Genomic DNA, 17,082 nt, shown 5'->3' with positions numbered 1-17,082 from the left:
GGATGGCAAGTTCTTTTCTCAATGTGCTTTCTAAATAACTGGTAATCAAAATGCAAATAGGGTGACCCAGTTAGCATGGGGATCTGCATTGCCGTGCAGATGTGCTATCAGCTCGAGGTGTTTAAAACAACAAAACCAAGTCACTCCCAGACAGGCTTGTCTTACCTGGCACTGAGCACTAAGCCTTTCTCAGGAGGAATCTTCCAGAGACTGTGGTCCCGTAGCTTGGATCTCATATACTACATTTGGCTTGGTCTGTTTCTAAGCCACCCTGGCATTAGGAAATAACATCCATGCACCAGGAAGCAAGGCTGGTTTATGAAGGCCACAGATGTAGCCTCTGGGGCATGAAGTCTCCCTTCTGACCTGGAAGTCTCCAAGGATGTGGCCAGAGTCAATGATGAGGCATTGTGTCACACTAGGCAAAACAAATCACATGCCTCTTCTCATTTGCCTAGTGGGGACTGGTCTAGTGTCCCTTCCATCTCGATATTAAAAGCAGTAAACAAACTCTGATCCCAAGTCCTCCCCGACTCATAGAGACCGCACAGGACAGGGGAATCACCCATTGGGTTTCCCAGGCTGTAAATCTGGCTGTAAATGAGCGGCTTGCGGGATCAAATGGTTGACCTTCTGGTTAGCAGCCGAGCACTTTCACCACTGGCCCCCCAGAGATCCTTCAGACGCTCTGCTGCCTTGTCTCCACTTTGCTGGAGTTCCTTAACGGCCTCTAGCAGGCTTTAGGCACAGCTATGTGGCAAATCCTTAACCTAGCTTGTCATGAAGGTCGTAACAAGAGCATATTTGGTGCAGTGTATTACTACATAGGTCTTTATTATACCTATATATTGCTTCTTCCCTTGAAAATGCCTTTGATATATTTTTCATAGAGAAGTTACCACTGTCCTGCCTGCATATTGTTTTTCTAGCGTGTGTGCACTTATATCAGCATTCCTCTTTGGTTTTACTTGTCTGCTTTTGTCCTACTGTGAGGAGTGTGTGTGTGTGTGTGTGTGTGTGTGTGTGTGTGTGTGTGTGTGTGTGTGTGTGTTAGTCTGGGTACTTTAGAGAAACAAATCCACAGAAAGTCATGTATAAGAGAGAGTTTTATATTAAGGTTAAGTGCACTGAAAACATCCCAACCCAGTGCTTCCCAAGTCCACAAGTCCAACATTAACCCATTAACCCATATGTTCCACACCAGTCCACAAAGTCCTCCTCCATCTCACAAAACACACACTATCATGCCGACTGCAGGAGGAAAGCTCGGTCAGTGAGTGTGTAAGCATCTCAGCACTGGCTGGGGTCTCCAAACAGCTGTTCCAGCACCCAGGGCTGCATCAGGGGAGGTCCATGCAGCTTCTCCTTGAGGATATCTTGCAGGAAGTGAGCCTTGTCGTTTGAAACAGGGAACTGGCTAAAGCAACTGCACCCTGGACCAACCAACAGAAACCAAGAGACCCGAGAACTCAAAAGGCAAGGCTCACGGAACCATTTATCGCTCTGCCCTTCAATTAACCCTACATGTGTGTATTGGCCAGGTTAGCAAAATAAACTAACTACATCAGCATGTAAGAGAGAGAGAGAGAATCTACTTAGGCCAGCAAGGCTTCTAATCTGATCTACAAGTTGGGCTGTGGGCCACATGGTTGGCAGTTCAAAATCACCAGCAGCTCAAAGGGAGAATAACTGGGCTTTCTACTCCTGTCAACAGTTACGGTTTCAGGAACTCACAGAGGGTCATTATGAGTCAGAATTCACTTGATGGCAGTGACAGTGAGTCAGAACTTTAAGCTGTGGTTGTGAAAAAAAATTGTGTTTGTGTGCCTGCATACACACACACACACACAATAATGCTTGTAACAGGAAAAGGCAAATATTTTCCACCAAGAGAAAGTGATAGAAAAGTAGTATAACTGCCACCCTTTCTAAGTCAGAAAACCTGCACGAGGCTGAAAAACAACGGAATTCCTTCCAGTTCCAATTCTCCCAGGTTGCCTTGTGTGTGCAAGACTTACAGACATACTTTTTATTTCTTCCGGAGAGGAGCTGATTTTTAATCAAGAGCCTCAAAGATGTCTCAGGTGCAAGAAGATTAAAATCACCAGCCTGGGGAGATCTCCTCTTTTCAGTTGTTGTGTGTGTGTGGGGGGGGGGGTGTTGGTTTTCTAAGCCACTCTAAGAAAATGTATTCATGAAGAATTAATGAATTTTCAAACAGTTGATTATATGACCGATCATAGATTGTGAATATAAAACTAAATAAATCCTGGCTTCCAAGATGTAAGAAATATCATGTCTTTAAAAATTTGAAAGACTCCTAAAATTAGCATTGACTACAAGTTTTAATTGAGAGAAGTAAACAGTCGACATCATTGTCATCTCAGAAATGTGTCCAGAAACCCTGGTGCATATCTGACTCACTCACCAACAGCACCATGATCTTGACCTTGTGTTACCAATCCCACTCCCTAACTCCATAACCTTTCTCTCTTTCTCTGACAATGTCACCGGTACTTCCTCCACATATTATACAATTCAATAGTTCAAGCATATCAAGAAGAGTTGTACAATCATTACCACGATCAATCTTAGGATATTTTTCTCTTCTTTGGACTCATTATTATTTGCATAATTACTTTTTTCAATTGTGGCAAAAATATACACAGTAAGACAGTCTCCAATCCAACAACTTCTGCGTGTATGATTCAGTGCCACTGATCATACTCTTTGTGTTGTACAATCATTATTTCTATCCTTCTCCAAATTGTTCTATTTCCATTAAAAATAACTTCCCTTTGCCATTCTTGAGGTGCAATGGAGCTCCATTTTTGAGGGCTTACTAGATAATATCACCCGTCTGATGGGACCTGTCTACCATAAAATCAAGAGGGACTTACTTCTGCACCATTGGTATTTACTGCTTAGAGTGAAAGACCCTGGAATGTAAATCTTTGAGGCACTTGTGAACAAAAATATTATTTTCCAAGCCATTTCCATACCTCTGAATTAGGGACAACTAATAAAAAGTTTTAGCAGTTTCTTTACAATCTATAAAGCTTAGAATCAGAGGGTCGTAAAGTGAGAATCAATTCTGATGGCGAGGACACTGACACGGGGTTGGATTCCCTCTCTTGCGCGGCTCACCCAGCAACGGTGGGGCAGAGTCGGCAATATCGAGGGGTCTCACAGCTCCAGCTCTAGCTCTGTTAATTTTCCTATTAGCAACTTCTTGCTGGTATATTTTATTAACCATGTGGACACATAGAGTCAGGTTTGTGTCTTCCTTATGCTGGGAAGATTCACGAAAAAGGAAAATAAGCTCTGCCTTCTGGGGAAGTTTAAATCTTGTAGGAGACACACACAACTTGAACAAAAGGTCAGGAAAGGGAGGACATATGGTGCTATAATGTTACTATCCTATAGCGAGCTTCTAAACTAAGTGTTTTACATATGTACTCACTTCCCATTGCCGCCGTTAAAAAAAAATGCCACTTATTCCACTATCTTAAAGTTCTGGAGACCAGAAGTCTTACATAGACCTAGTTGTGAGTGCTATTGCGTCTGTTCCAACACTGCCTGGTCCAGCGCGATCCTAACAGTTGTGTGTCTGAGCACCTGGTTGCAGCACCTGGATCAATCCCTCTTGTCAGGAGTCTTCCTCTTTTCTGCTGCTCCTCCACTTTCCCAAGGAAAATGTCCTTTCCAAGGAACTGTCCTCTCCTGACGACATGACCGACATACGTGAGATGAAGTCCCGTCAGCCTTGCTTCTCAGGAGCATTCTGGCTGTACCTCTTCCGAGACTTACTTGTCTGTTCTTTCGGCAGTTCGTGGCACTTTCAGTATTCCTTGCCAGCACCATGATTGAAATGTGTCAGCTCTTCTGCGGTCTTCCTGATTAATTGTTCAAGTTTCCCCTGTCCTCAAAGTGACAGCCTTCCTCGTCAACACTTTACAATGGTCTTGGGCAGCATTTGTCCAATACAGCATGTCCTTTGGTTTCTTGTCTGCTTTTTCCATTAGTGCTGATTGTGGAATCAAGCAAAATGAAATCCTTAATTTCAGTTGCTGATCCTTTTATCATGATTGCTTGTGTTGGTCCAATCTGAGATTTTGTTGTTGTTTTTGTTTGTTTTACATTGAGCCTTCTCTCTGACCTTGCTTCAATCATTATTTCTCTTTCTCTGATTCTCCTCTCCTGGCTTACTTTCCCATGTCTTCGGACCCTTGTGATTACAATGAGTTCGCCTACATAAAAAGAATTTCCTCTTTACCTTAAAATCAGCAAATTAGCCAACTGCAGGCCTAACCTCCCTTTGCAATGTAACAACGCATTTACAGGTTGAAGGGATTCTGACATGGACATCTTTGGAAGATGGGCCATTCTATTCAGCTTCCCATAACATATCACATCTTTGATGCTAACAACAAACTAATTTTAGAGTTGAGGCACTAGAGAGAGGTACAGAGAGTTGATGTAACTTTCCCAAAGTTATACAGCTAGTAAAACAACCAGTCTTACTGCTGATAAATTACTCCACCTCGACTCTATATCCCCCCAAAAGGGGGGTGGGCTTTAGAATAGAGGTACGGATATAAGTTAAGATAGTTAGGGCGATATTCCCTGAAAGATAGGTCCTTGAAAGACAGGTGCATGCTCTTGTTTTACATTCATCCCCCACACCATTTTGAGTACCTCGTATCTGCCAGTGTCAGTACTAGGCAACCTGAGGAAAATGAGACCTAGTTCCTGACTGCTAGAGTCTCACAGTTGTCTAGAAGAATTAGCTGATACATGATAAGCCCCATCACAGAGTGTATCCAAGATGATAACATAGGAGAAGGGGGCACTCATCCTACCTGGCACCGTCTAGATCTCATTTCCCCCAGTTTTTGTCTCCTATGGCTCATCCGAAACACTCCTCTCTGAAATGCACCAAGGTGACTGGATATACTTGTGCCATTTCTACCTACTGAATCTGATGATGACGGGGGTTTTATACCTGATCTGTCTTCCCGAGGGCATGGTAGGTCCCATTCAGGGAGATTCATATCCCCAGGCCTTATTGGTGCATGGAACTTCCATGTTCTATACAAATGTTGAGTGAACGATTACATGAAGACGTGAAACTGCTCTGATCCCGCGGAGACCTCATTTTCCTCCTCACTCACAGCAAGCGTCTTTGGTTTCTTGTCTTGTGTGGTTTTATCAGCTTTGTGTTTATATTTCTTTCTACTTGCCACACTTAAACTATCTCTATGAAGACAGAGATCCCTACTTCTAAGTTTGCTGGTCAACGCTCATTAAATAATTAATTGTTGGTTTCAAGATGATTGATTCTAGGCTAACTGAATTAGTCTGCTTTGGAGTGACCTTGTCTGAATGCCACGATTCAACGTCCTGGGAGGAAGTAACATGTATTTGGCACAAAACACATGCTGATGGAACCTCCAAATACAACAGAGCCCTGTGGTCACTGTTCCAGGGCACCTGGCTGAAGCCTAGTCTGTGCCTCTTGCCAAGCCAGGAGCCACGGGGATGCCTGTGCACACAGGAAGCTGTGTCTATTTCTAATTTACACAATGGAGCCTTTTGTTTGCTATGCTGGGTGTCCATGGGAATGCATCCACCTCCTTGTTAGTTGTCCTCAGGTCAGCTATGACTCATGGAAACTTTCTGGAGAGCAGAGGAATCATTGCTAGACATGTTATTGCATGATTGGATACATCCATCTCAGAGAGTAGCTCCTTTTTCATTTCTGTTGGCCCGCTACTTCATTAAGCATGAGGTCCTTTTTCAGTGATTGGTCTTTTCTGAAGATATGTCCAAAGTAGACAAGTCAAAATCTCACCATTCGCACATCAAAGGAAAATTCTGTTTTGCTTCTTTGAAGAGCGCTTTGTTCTTTAGCGGTCCATCCTGAGGAGATGTCGTTCCTTCATTCACCCAGGATAGTGTATGCATAGCAGACATCTGCCTTCAGAGGATTTTAAAAAAATCACACTGGGAATTTCTTAGTGGCCTGATAAAGCGTAATAGCCACCACGATGTGAAGCAGAGATTATTAGAATATAATCCTCAGAAAACAAGTACTTTATTTTGAGCGTAACTCAAATGAATGGCCTGGTAGCAGGTTGAGAAATACTTGCTGAATTAAAGGATAGGACAATACAATGAAACACGTGGTGTATTGACTTTGGCACAGAAAAATAATACTTCCCCAATCCTAAGGGTATCCGTTACCGCGAGTGATGATGTTCATTTACAAAAGAGAACAAGAGGGAGAGAAATGGAGGGATTGAAGAGACATGCAGGTGTTATGAAGGAAATCATTATCAAGCTTCCAAGAGCTTTTCCTTTCTGTGAAAAACATGCCATTTCGTGGTGAACCCCAAACTCAATGTTTAACAGGGAAGGAGACAACACCCATTAAGCCAAGAGACGTGAACTTCAGCACCACTGTCCCCGAACATGTGATATGGGAGCTTGAGCAAATCGGGCCTCTGGTCATCTACGTTCTTACTGATGAATTGGGGACGTCACCATCTGCCTCTTGCCGTTCACAGCAATACTTCAAGAAGCAAGCTACATACAGAATGCCCTGTTCTTTGCAATGCTCAGAACCACTGGCTGCATTCTGCAGCGTAAAGGGGCCTGGAGGTGTTTGGAGGCAATGCCACCCTTCCCCTATGGGTGTCTGTCCCTCCCCCGGGGCCAGTTTAGGTTTTGCTATCAGGAAACATCTGCAAGTGTAAGTCTCACAGAGAGAAAATTAAGATGTTCCACGAGCCTTCATTCATTGCACACTTGCTGCCAGGCATGCTGCTTTCCATGGTGGGCAGTGCAAACTGAAGGACCTATGGGCCCCTGGGTGTGATTCCATCCATTGCACCAGCTGCTTAGTGTGCAAGAAACTAGGCAAAATAAGAACCCAACCTAGAGCACAGGATCCACATCACACTGCTACTTACTACCTTTGTGATTTCAGACAAGTCATCTCTGTCTGAGCCTGCTTCTTCTCTTCTAGACAAGAGGGGTAGGAGAAGCTCTCCCGGAATGCGGCCCTGGGGGTTGAACTCCGCTAACCACCACCTCAGCGGTTCCACTCCCCCAGTTGCCCAGCGAGGGAGAAGTGGCTTTCTACTCCCGTAAACTTTATTATAGACTTGGAAAGCCACTTGGGAAGTTCTACCCCATCCTACAGGGTCACTGTGAGTTAGAATCAACTCCGATAGCAGTGAGTTTGGAGAGAGTGGGTAACAGGAAGTGGTTTTTGTTACTTCCTCCCTAGAGACCGAAAAGATGAAGTCACTCAATAACTAGCTCCATCAACCATAAAACAACAAACCAATTACTCTAAGGTGCGATTGGTTGCTATTATCCACGGTCAGAGAGCTCATTAAAGGGATCCTAGAAAAGTCAGCCACCACAGACTCAGCATTTCCGCTATGACCCCTGTGACCTTGAGCAACCTGGGGGACCTTGAGCAGCTCCTACTTTGGAAGAAACAGAATCAAAATATTGGCGCTATTGACCCGCCCTTAAGGCAGTAAGCAGTGTTTTGGTCTCTGACCTTTCCCATCCTGGGGCAGTCAATAACCTGGCTGCTAGATGTGGCGCCCGCTGCTGATTTTGATTTGGGAGTAGTTTAACCTTGAACTGAGCTCCAAGTAACCACGGCAACAGGAAGTCCGCTTCTGCATTGAAGGAGTGGGAATCCATAAATCACATCCCTAATGCAAACACGGTGTGCAGGTGGAGGGTTGAGGGGATAAGTGGTCTATGAGAAATTACCTTTGAACAGTGAGTGACTGTCCCTTGGTAGGCTACAGCATGATTTCAAAGTCTTTTTTTTTTTTTAATTTATCTATAGAGGTCAACAGGTTACAGCAGACTGTTTTTATATAGGTTGAACTATTTTTCTCTCCTTCTTGGCTCTCTTTTAATTATGAACAGATGTTGGGTCCACAAGTTATTAGCATTGTTATTTCCGCCTTTAAAACATACACTGGCCTCCAAATATGCAAACCTCAGAGCAATTTGTCCTGTGTGGGGACTCGAGGGTGCTCAAAGCACATTTCTCCCATGTGCTCTGCTTCCTAAATGTGAAGCAGCGACCCCTTCCAGATCCTCACCGCCCACCGCCCCTAGCACAATATAGCTGGACTTCTTTTGAATCAGCAGCCATCCTCGAAAGGCTCTCGCCCATGGGGTAAAGGAAACCACGTTCTTGCTGGGAGACAATTTTAAATGTCTCTGGTCATTTGAGGATCTCTCCATGGGCATGAACCACTACCTCAAATGAATGGAAATGGCAACTTCCAATGGCCGGCCTGCTCAACACACTCACTCAAGGACAAGACATTCCCTGTAGTCTGAAGACAGCGCTGTTGGAGAAATAGTCCAGAGTTCAAGGGCTGTTCCATTAGACTTTTGTGTTATGCTGGGTTTTCTAGAGAATCAAAACCAGTTATATATATGAAACTTGCTACTTAAGTGTTTATGTTACTTGAGTAACATAGAAGAAAGCCTTTTTGATGACGGCAGCTGATCAGAAAACAGTCCAGATAGATTCTGCTAGAGTATGTGTGTTTAACACACAGAGACACATATATAGAAACACAGAAATCTCAACCTTGACAGCTGCCCCACAGATTGGAACCAGACTGGACTCATTTGCTTTTACAATGATGTGATCCATTTTCTTGAGATGATAGTTAGATAGATAAATAGATAGATAGATAGATAGATAGATAGATAGATAGATAGATAGATAGATCTCAAGAAAATGAATCACATCATTGTAAAAGCAGGCGAGTCCAATCTGCTTCCAGTCTGTGGGTCAGATGTCTAGGTGGAGATTTCTCCTGACTCATGGCCATGGGGAACTGATGAACCAGAAAGTAGGAAGATCACAGGCAGGTGGATGTAAAGTAGATGAACCCAAAATGAGCGGGTCAAGCTGCAGAGTTCAGTGACTCCAGAGTGTGGCACGCTTCATGGCAGGCTGTTGGCTTAAGAACTGGAGGTCGATGAGCCGGGATCAGGATCCAGACTAGCAAAAAGCAAGTAAGGTCTCCACACAGTCTTGTTACACTGTACACAAGTAGACACTTCCATCGGTGTCATGACCAGCATAAGGGATTTCACTCCACCACGCTCCTTCCACTACTATGTGGCTGCTCACAGCACATTCCATCACAGAGTTGATTACATTATGTCAGGGCACATCATGGAGGATCACTAGGCTGAAATGCGTAGACTCCAGGCCCAGCCAAGCTGACACAAAACCTTAATATCGCATGTTGGCCTAACACTTGCCTATTATTCTTGTCCATTTGTATTTGCTTATATTTGAATTTGTGTTATATTTGCTTATATAATCCTCTCAGAAAAAGCTCTTCCCCCCCCCACCCCAATTCATATTCACATTCATAGCATGACAGCCAACCAGCAGTATTATAATCTTTAAAATCCTAAATTACCTAGGGTTTTTGAGACAGCTAAATAGTCACAATCTGAATTATAGGGTGTTTTAAGTGTCATTTTATTACTTTTCTGTAACATAAACACTTGAGTAACAAAGTATGCCCAGTGGAGGTATGATCGGATCAACTTTAATGAAATTAGGTGGACTGAGACTAATTTGGATTCTGAACATTTGCATGAAAATGGGTACAACCAAATGACTTGAAATCCGCTTGTTCCCAAGTGAGAGGTAAATATCTGCTTGCTAATTGTGTTTATGGCCATCAGTTTCTCAGCATGGAGTCACTTAAGCTAAGATCTACCTACCCAACCTGTGTCCACAGGTACAAAGGGGCTGGATCAGTGAGTTTTTCTATAGAAGGAAGCTCTTACTGATAAGCCTGTGACCACTTAGAATTTCAGTGGTGTGTGTGTGTGTGTGTGAGAGAGAGAGAGAGAGAAAATGTGTGCTAGAATCTCCTTGACTAGGGGACTGCTGGGGAAGCAACGAGAACAGAAATGGGAACATTTCCTCAGGCTCATGCCTCCTGTCTTTATTACTCAGTTGGTTAGCAACCAGTCGTTGAAGCCCATCAGTCTTTCTGGCCCAGTGCTATATTCTAATTGAGTTCTAGAGTGTTAATTTTCCCATGTAGTTGGTGAAAAAAAAGGGTAAACACACCGTACACTTCCAGAAGAATTAATAAACCAATCTTAGAAGAAATACAATTGAAGTGCTCCTTAGAAGCAATGGAAGGGAAGACTTGGGCTCATTTCCTTTGGACATGTCATCAGGAAAGTCGAGTCTCTTCAAGGAAACATTATGGTTGGTAACATGGAAAGTCGGCAAAGGAGACCAGCCATCGGTGAGATGGATGGGGTACAGTGACCGAAACAACGGTCTCAATCTCAGCACAAAGCACGCAGATGGCACGGGACTGGCCGATGTGCTGTTCTGTCGTACATAGGCTCTCTGTGACTCAGAGCCAAGTCAATGAAAAACACCGAAAAGTGACCTAATATATGTTTGTGTGGTTTGCATTTGTTTATCTTCATTTCACAGGAAATCTGGGAAATAAATCATTGAAACTCCCTCTTCCTTACCAAGCTTCCTGACCCCCTTCCTCAGAGCACCTGGTGTGTGTGCCTCTGTAGAGGGATTTCCAGTACATTTTACATTAATGACATGTCAGTACCTCCCTGATCACTGTCACACCTGTTGTGTTTTGTTGTTGTTGTTTTGTTTTTCTCACTAACGAAGCATAGGATCCACATTCTTCACGGCCCTGTCTTGATTAGTAGGCCTTGCGGGCTTGTTTTCTGCCCTGGAATTTGCTGTTTCTCTTTTTCTCCACCTGCAAAATGGAATGCAATATAAAATGCGGAAGAGGGCACTTGGCACTCTTGTGCACAGACTGTTGAGCTGACATCCTGTGACTGTGATGGAAGGTTGTCGTTGTCCTTGTTAGCTGTCATCAAGTTAGCCCCGACTCAAGGGAATAAATCATTGTGAGTTCCAGAGTTTCATTGGCTGCTTTTTTGGAAATAGATCAACGGCCATTTCTTCCTCGTCTGTCTTGGTCTTAAACTGCTACGGAAGCCTGGCCAGAGTCATAGCAAGGTGCAAGTGCCCACTGACAGGCAAGTGGTGGCTGCACTTGAGGTACATTGGGCAGAAATTAGACCCAGGTATCCGAAATGGAAGACAAGAATTCTCCCACTGAGTTACCACCGCTCTAGGATGGAACATATTAGAAAATGTAGGTAACTTTTTCTTCTGTGAGTGGTATCTTAGTTATCTCGTACTGCTATGTCAGAAATAACGCAAGAATTTACAAACGGAAATCAGTTCTCTCGAAGTTGGAACTTAGGGTGCCTTTTCCAGAGAAATGCTTTCTCTGTCTGTGGACCCTCAGGGAAGGTCCTTGTTCCTTGCTTCCTAGGCGATCTTCCTGTGGTTTGGCATATATCTTCCCGCATTTCGACTGCTCTGGCTTGCTTGTTGGATAACTTTTATATCGCCTAAGATGCATCCTACATCAATACTGTCCTATTGGATAAAGAAAAAACTCATTCCCAAATGAGTTACACAAGACTACACTCGATTTGAGGCATGGGTAGTTTCCAAAGACAGGGTCATTAAGTGAAATTCCACATTATGCAAAAAGAAAAGAAGGATGGCCACATCAGTTCAGAAAATAGAGAATGGCTATATAATTTCATAACTGCCAAATCACACCATTCATTCTATTAGAATCACATTCCAGTCAAGTGGACACATGCCTTAAAGAGCAGCATAGCCAATGTGATTTTTGTCAGCACCTCAGCATTCATTACTACCAGAAATATGCCATCGATGCTCAACATAGTCAGAGTAGATGTTGTACTGTTGTCATACATAGGAAATGTTGGACAATGAACAGGCCGTTCAGTGAGGAGCAGGTGTATGACCACAGGTATGGTTGGTAGGTGCCATCAACTGGCCGCCACCCAGGGCCACCCTGTGCACAACAGAACGAACCACTGCCTGGTCTTCGGGTGCCATCCTCATAACTGCCTGTGCCTGAGCCCATTGGGGCGGCCACTGTGTCCATCCATCTCATCAAGTGCCTTGCCTCCTTCACTGCCCTTCCCCTTTCCCAAGCACGAGACCCTTCTCCGGGAACTGTTTTCTCCTGACAATAAGCCCAGAGTCTGTAAGATGAAATCTTGCCATCCTTGCCTCTGAAGAGCGCTCTGACCTAACTTCTTCCAACACAGATCCATTTGACCTGTCAGCAGTCCCTGGTACTTTCAGTATTCTTTTGAATCACCAAAATTCAAATGCATTGGTTCTTCTTTGGTCTTTCTTATTCATTGTTCACTTTTCACATGCATACATATGAAGCAACGGCGATAGGGGCCAAAATTTACAATACGTTTGTTTGGGAGACACAATTCAACCCACAGCAGGTCGTTACACACTGACTTTCCCAAATGTGGTAGGTGGACCTCTGTGTCCTTAGTGTGCAACATGCTGTCAGCAGCCTCTCGATACCAAAGACAGTCCTGCCGACCAGGAAAAACACAGAGCATTTTGCACCTGGCTATTTGGAAACTTCATGTTTGGATCTCCAGTCATATGAGTTTAGTAATTCTCTCTTACCCTCTCAGAACTGTGCTCTTGTTGTTGGGCCCTGTGAGTCAGAATTGACTCAACAACAGTGGGACTGCTTTTAAAACTGAGAAAACAATAGTATGCTCTAGATTAGTTCACTATATACATCAAGGATTTACCGTAGGGGCCAAATGAAGCTGAAATCACTGTGAGGATGAGCTACTGCTGCCCTGGGAAAGAACTGTACCACTCAGGTTGTTCTGAATACAAAACATCAAGAACTATTTCAATAGAGTACCAAAATGTTATTGTCATCGCTCGACCTTTTTGCTCTTCAGTTCACGGGAAAAGCAGGCTTTAAATGAATACATTTGACTCCATGAACATTTGACTTGGAATCAGACATTCTCAGCCTCCGGACCTCTGCTTGACTGACACAGAACATTCTGTATATGTCCTCATAAGAGGTGCCCAAATCTTGGTCTTGTTTAGTGCATGAAAGACAACCGAGCCGGTGACTGCCAGTTACACCGGACCGGCAGAAGTAGCAGGTTTTAACAGGAAGAATAGGCATAATGGAAATAGCAATAATGGTAAACTGCTCATGGCAGGGCCAGACACTAATCTCAGGACATTACTTGTCTTGACTCAGTGGATGCTCATAGTCACCCATAGGAAGCAGTGTTGTGACCGCCCCTTTCTGACAGTGAGGGACACTGAACACTTAGAGAGGTGAAGTCACTTGCTCGTGGTCACATAGCTGGAAAGCGGTGGTGCCTGGATCCAACCCGGGAACAAGGTTCAAGAACAGACCTTACACTTGGTTATTAGGAGAGGGTGTAAGTGTTCCCCCAGGGTTTCCAAGGAGTGGGCAACCTCGTCTTTCTCCCATGGAGCAACGGGTGGCTTTGAACTGCTGACCTTTTGATTAGCTTGCTCAGTCTTGAACACATTGCACCAGTAGGGCCATTGTTGCCCACTGGTCTCCACCATGTCCTCCCACCTCCCGTAGGCTGGTATTTTGCCTGGATCTTGTTCACTCTCAACCCAAGACGTATTTAGGTACCTCTCACCTCTAAGAGCACCGCCCTTAGGCTCGTGGCCATCCCAGCTGGAGACCCTTGAGGCCTCCCCTGACCTCTTCCATACTAAGGCTGACATCTTCAGACTCCCCAACCACACAGAATGGACCATGCCCAGTTCTTATACCTCCTTTCCTGTGATCTGAATGAGAGGAGAAACCATGCAAAAGAAGGGTGGGAACCTTTGGTGGGGAGGCTACTCCTCTGCCCTGACCCACTTCCTGTCCCACATAAGGCAGCCTCTGTAGACATGGACTCACGCTGGGCGGGGGCGGCCCCACTGTAGACCAGGGTCTGACTGATCCTTTCTCCTGCAGTATCAGGCCCAGGGCCCCTCCTGGGCAACCAGCCAGGGGCAGCGCAGTTCCTCACCCAAACCCGTCATGCCGCTTTTTGTTGTTTTGTTTTGAACGTTCTAAAATTTCAATCTCGTGGTGCCAGCAGGAGGTCAAATCGTTTCACGATCTCCCGAGGTCACTTTCCGTTTTTATATTGTTTGATTTCCTGTTCCATTCAAGTAACCGAAAGTCTGGGTTTTGTTTATTTGATTTTTCCCATCCAGGGATGCCAAGTCCCCACCTGAAAGTGGACCAGCCCTCAGTGCATAGTAAGAACGAGGGCCCCATGTCCACGGTGATGACCAGGAAGAAGCCGGCCACAGTGGACAGCGTTGCCCTTGCGCCCAGCCCGGTGTTATCGCTCCTGGCTGCGTCTGCAGCAACTTCAGACGCAGGTGAGCACTTTCCAGATGCTTTGGGTTCTCCGCGCTCGAGGTGAGCATGAAGAAGGCCCACTGAGGATGTTCTTGCCAAACGCAGGTCAGGGTCCTCATCGCCGCTGACCTTCCATAGATGTGCAGACTTTGTTTCCGTCAGTTACCACGGGGCTGACTTTCCCTTGAGGTGACTTTCCCTTGAGGCAACCTTCTGGTTGCCAGGCCCTGGGCCACCGTCAAAGCCATCGATAGGTTCAAGTTCATTGCAATGCTCTACCTGTGTTATTGTCCCAGCTCCCGGAATGGCGGCGTGGTCCGTAAGCCTTTGTGGATTGAGCACCTCTGTGAGTGCTCAGCATATTGACCGCACGTTTACAGTGCCTGTGTTACGTAGTGGGAGCCCTGGTGGAATAATGGTTATGTGTCCAGGCTGCGATCAGCGAGGTTAGCAATTTAAAACCACCAGCCACTTGCGGGGAGGAAGATGGGGCATTCTTCTCCTTGGAAGCTCACAGGGTGGGTCTACCCTGTCCCATAGAGTCACTGTGAGTCTGCATCGATTCCATGGCAGTGAGTTGGGGGGTGGGGGGCTGGAGTGTTCTGATTGGAAGTCCAAGAAGAGACTCATTCTTGATAATCATTCCAAACTCATCTTCTAATTCAAGGGGCGGGGGGGGGGGTCTTTGACAAGGAACGGAACCCGCCTCTTCACCTGCCTCCTGCATGGAGACCACTGTAAACAGAAAACTGAGCCTTCTTGAAATAGCAACCAAAAAATATTTTCAGTGACCCTTTTCCAAGTGGTTTTAACACAGTATCAGTCCACGGTTTGTGGGGGACAGGGGGTGCTTTAGTGGCTATGTCAGTGCAGGGACTGGTGTTCAACTTGCTGCTTTCCTACAGGACTTTTTCAGAGCCTGTGACAGGCTCCACGAGGAGGAAAGGTAGACTCTTCTTTGATCCCGAAGCCCATGTTTCTGGGAAGATCCTTTATCTTAGAAGTGGTTTTTCTCTCCAGCAGTTTTGGAAATTTTGCTCTGAGGGTTGGTTCATCTTTCAAATTTGAGAAAGAGTCTTCACAACTGTCACATGCCAGGTGGGGACTGCAAACTTTTTATCAGAAAGCCAGATAAAACGGTGATGGGACACAAGGAGGCTAGAAGAGGGTCAGTCACGGTGGAAGAAGTGACCCCAACGTCTGTGTAATTGGGGACGACATTGCAGGCAGAGGAGGCACTGTGGCAGAGTGCTGGAAGGGGGTTGAGGAAAGACATCATTGGGCTGGGGTGACGATTCAGGCCACAACATGCTCTTCACGAAACCAGATGATTGCTTATTCGACCTTGTCGGGTAAGCGCTGGAGACGTCCCTTTATGCATTCCCAAATTAGCCTGTGTGCTTCCGCCTTTGGTTGCCAAGCGTAGATATTTCCCAGGAGCCAAAGACAGGTGGTCCTCAATATCCCTTCCCCGCGCTCTTTCCGTTCAGCATGAGAGAACGCGTGTTTGGGATCACGTGCTCATGTGGTCTTCCCTCCTGCTTTGCATTCGGTAAATAATTTACAAATATGCCAAGCAGGCGGGAGAAACAGGTGGGTATTAAACTTTAAACTAGTCTCGCTGGTAATCAGAGCTGAGCCGAGGCTCTCCTGTTTCAGGATGCAGGCATGGCTGTCTGGTTTCTGGATGTACTGAAGTGAAACCCTCATGAGAATTTCACAACTTTGGTCCATTTCCGGGTCTCAAGCTGCTGAGCAGAACTTTGGTGTGTGTGTTTTGGGGGTGGGGAGGGCAGAGGGGAGGAAGCAGGCCAGAGATCTACCCCAGGTGCTGGAAGCCAGGCCTTCCCACAATTTCATTCCTCATATAAACAGCTTCCCACAAACCTGAGAGAGTTCAGAACTCACACACTGGGCTTGCAGCCAACATCTTCGCTTCACATGGGGAGAAACTGATGCCTCCGGAGACTAACGGATCAGCCTGAGGTCATTCAAATGAATTGAAACCCGAATTTCCTGATGGACCACCTGACTTCCAGTGGAATTTGAGTGCTCTCCTTGGGCCATGCTGTCTACAGCAGATTTCATCCTTCCTAACCATGGACACGTAATGGAGGGCAGGGATCAATGGTTTGTGGTTCAAAACCCACCAGCTTCCCCTCGGGAACAAGAAGCCATCCCTTCTGTTGGAGATGTGCAGTCTCGGAACCCCAGTATCAGATCACTGTGAGTTGGCATCAGCCCAAAAGCAGTGCATCACTTTGGGTTTTCAACATGAACTCTTACTTCTGTTGGCAAACAGAGTTTGTGAGACTCTGAATTTGATGGTCTGGGTAACCTGAACCAAAGACCATGTCCAAGTTGCAGTTGGTAATCCAATAGCACTGAATGGATTCGACTCACAGTGACCCTATACATCAGCGAATGAAACATTTCCTGGTGCGGTGCTGCCCATATTTGAGGTCACCGTTGTAGCTATTGTGTCGGACCATCTTTCTGAGGGTTTCTCATTTGCCACGTTATCAAACACGATCTCCTTTCCTAGCCATGTATCTTTCCCGAAGGTGTGTCTAGAGTAAGTAAAAACTCACCGTTCTTATTTCTAAGAAGCTTTGTGCTTCTACAAAACCCTCACCTCCATCAAATCAGTTCTCACTCATAGTGACATTAACTAGAGGTCCTGAGACTAAATCTTTCAGGAAGCAGAGCGAGCCTTCAC

The 17,082-nt window shown here is 45.4% G+C and overlaps 1 protein-coding gene across 2 annotated transcripts in view; it reads left to right on the top strand.

The window, feature by feature from the left end:
- Positions 1–17,082, top strand: part of SETBP1 (SET binding protein 1) — a 426,061-nt gene that overhangs the window by 376,331 nt on the left and 32,648 nt on the right. For both annotated transcript variants that reach the window (XM_075533043.1, XM_075533044.1), the window contains exon 5: positions 14,213–14,383. In XM_075533043.1, the coding sequence (XP_075389158.1) occupies positions 14,213–14,383 (171 nt within the window). The remainder of the gene's footprint in view (positions 1–14,212; positions 14,384–17,082) is intronic.

This window comes from Tenrec ecaudatus, chromosome 15, assembly GCF_050624435.1.
Source record: "Tenrec ecaudatus isolate mTenEca1 chromosome 15, mTenEca1.hap1, whole genome shotgun sequence".
Classification (NCBI taxonomy): Eukaryota; Metazoa; Chordata; class Mammalia; order Afrosoricida; family Tenrecidae; genus Tenrec; species Tenrec ecaudatus.
The sequence above is the reverse complement of the archived record's forward strand: the minus strand, read 5'-3'. Positions and strand labels throughout refer to the sequence as shown.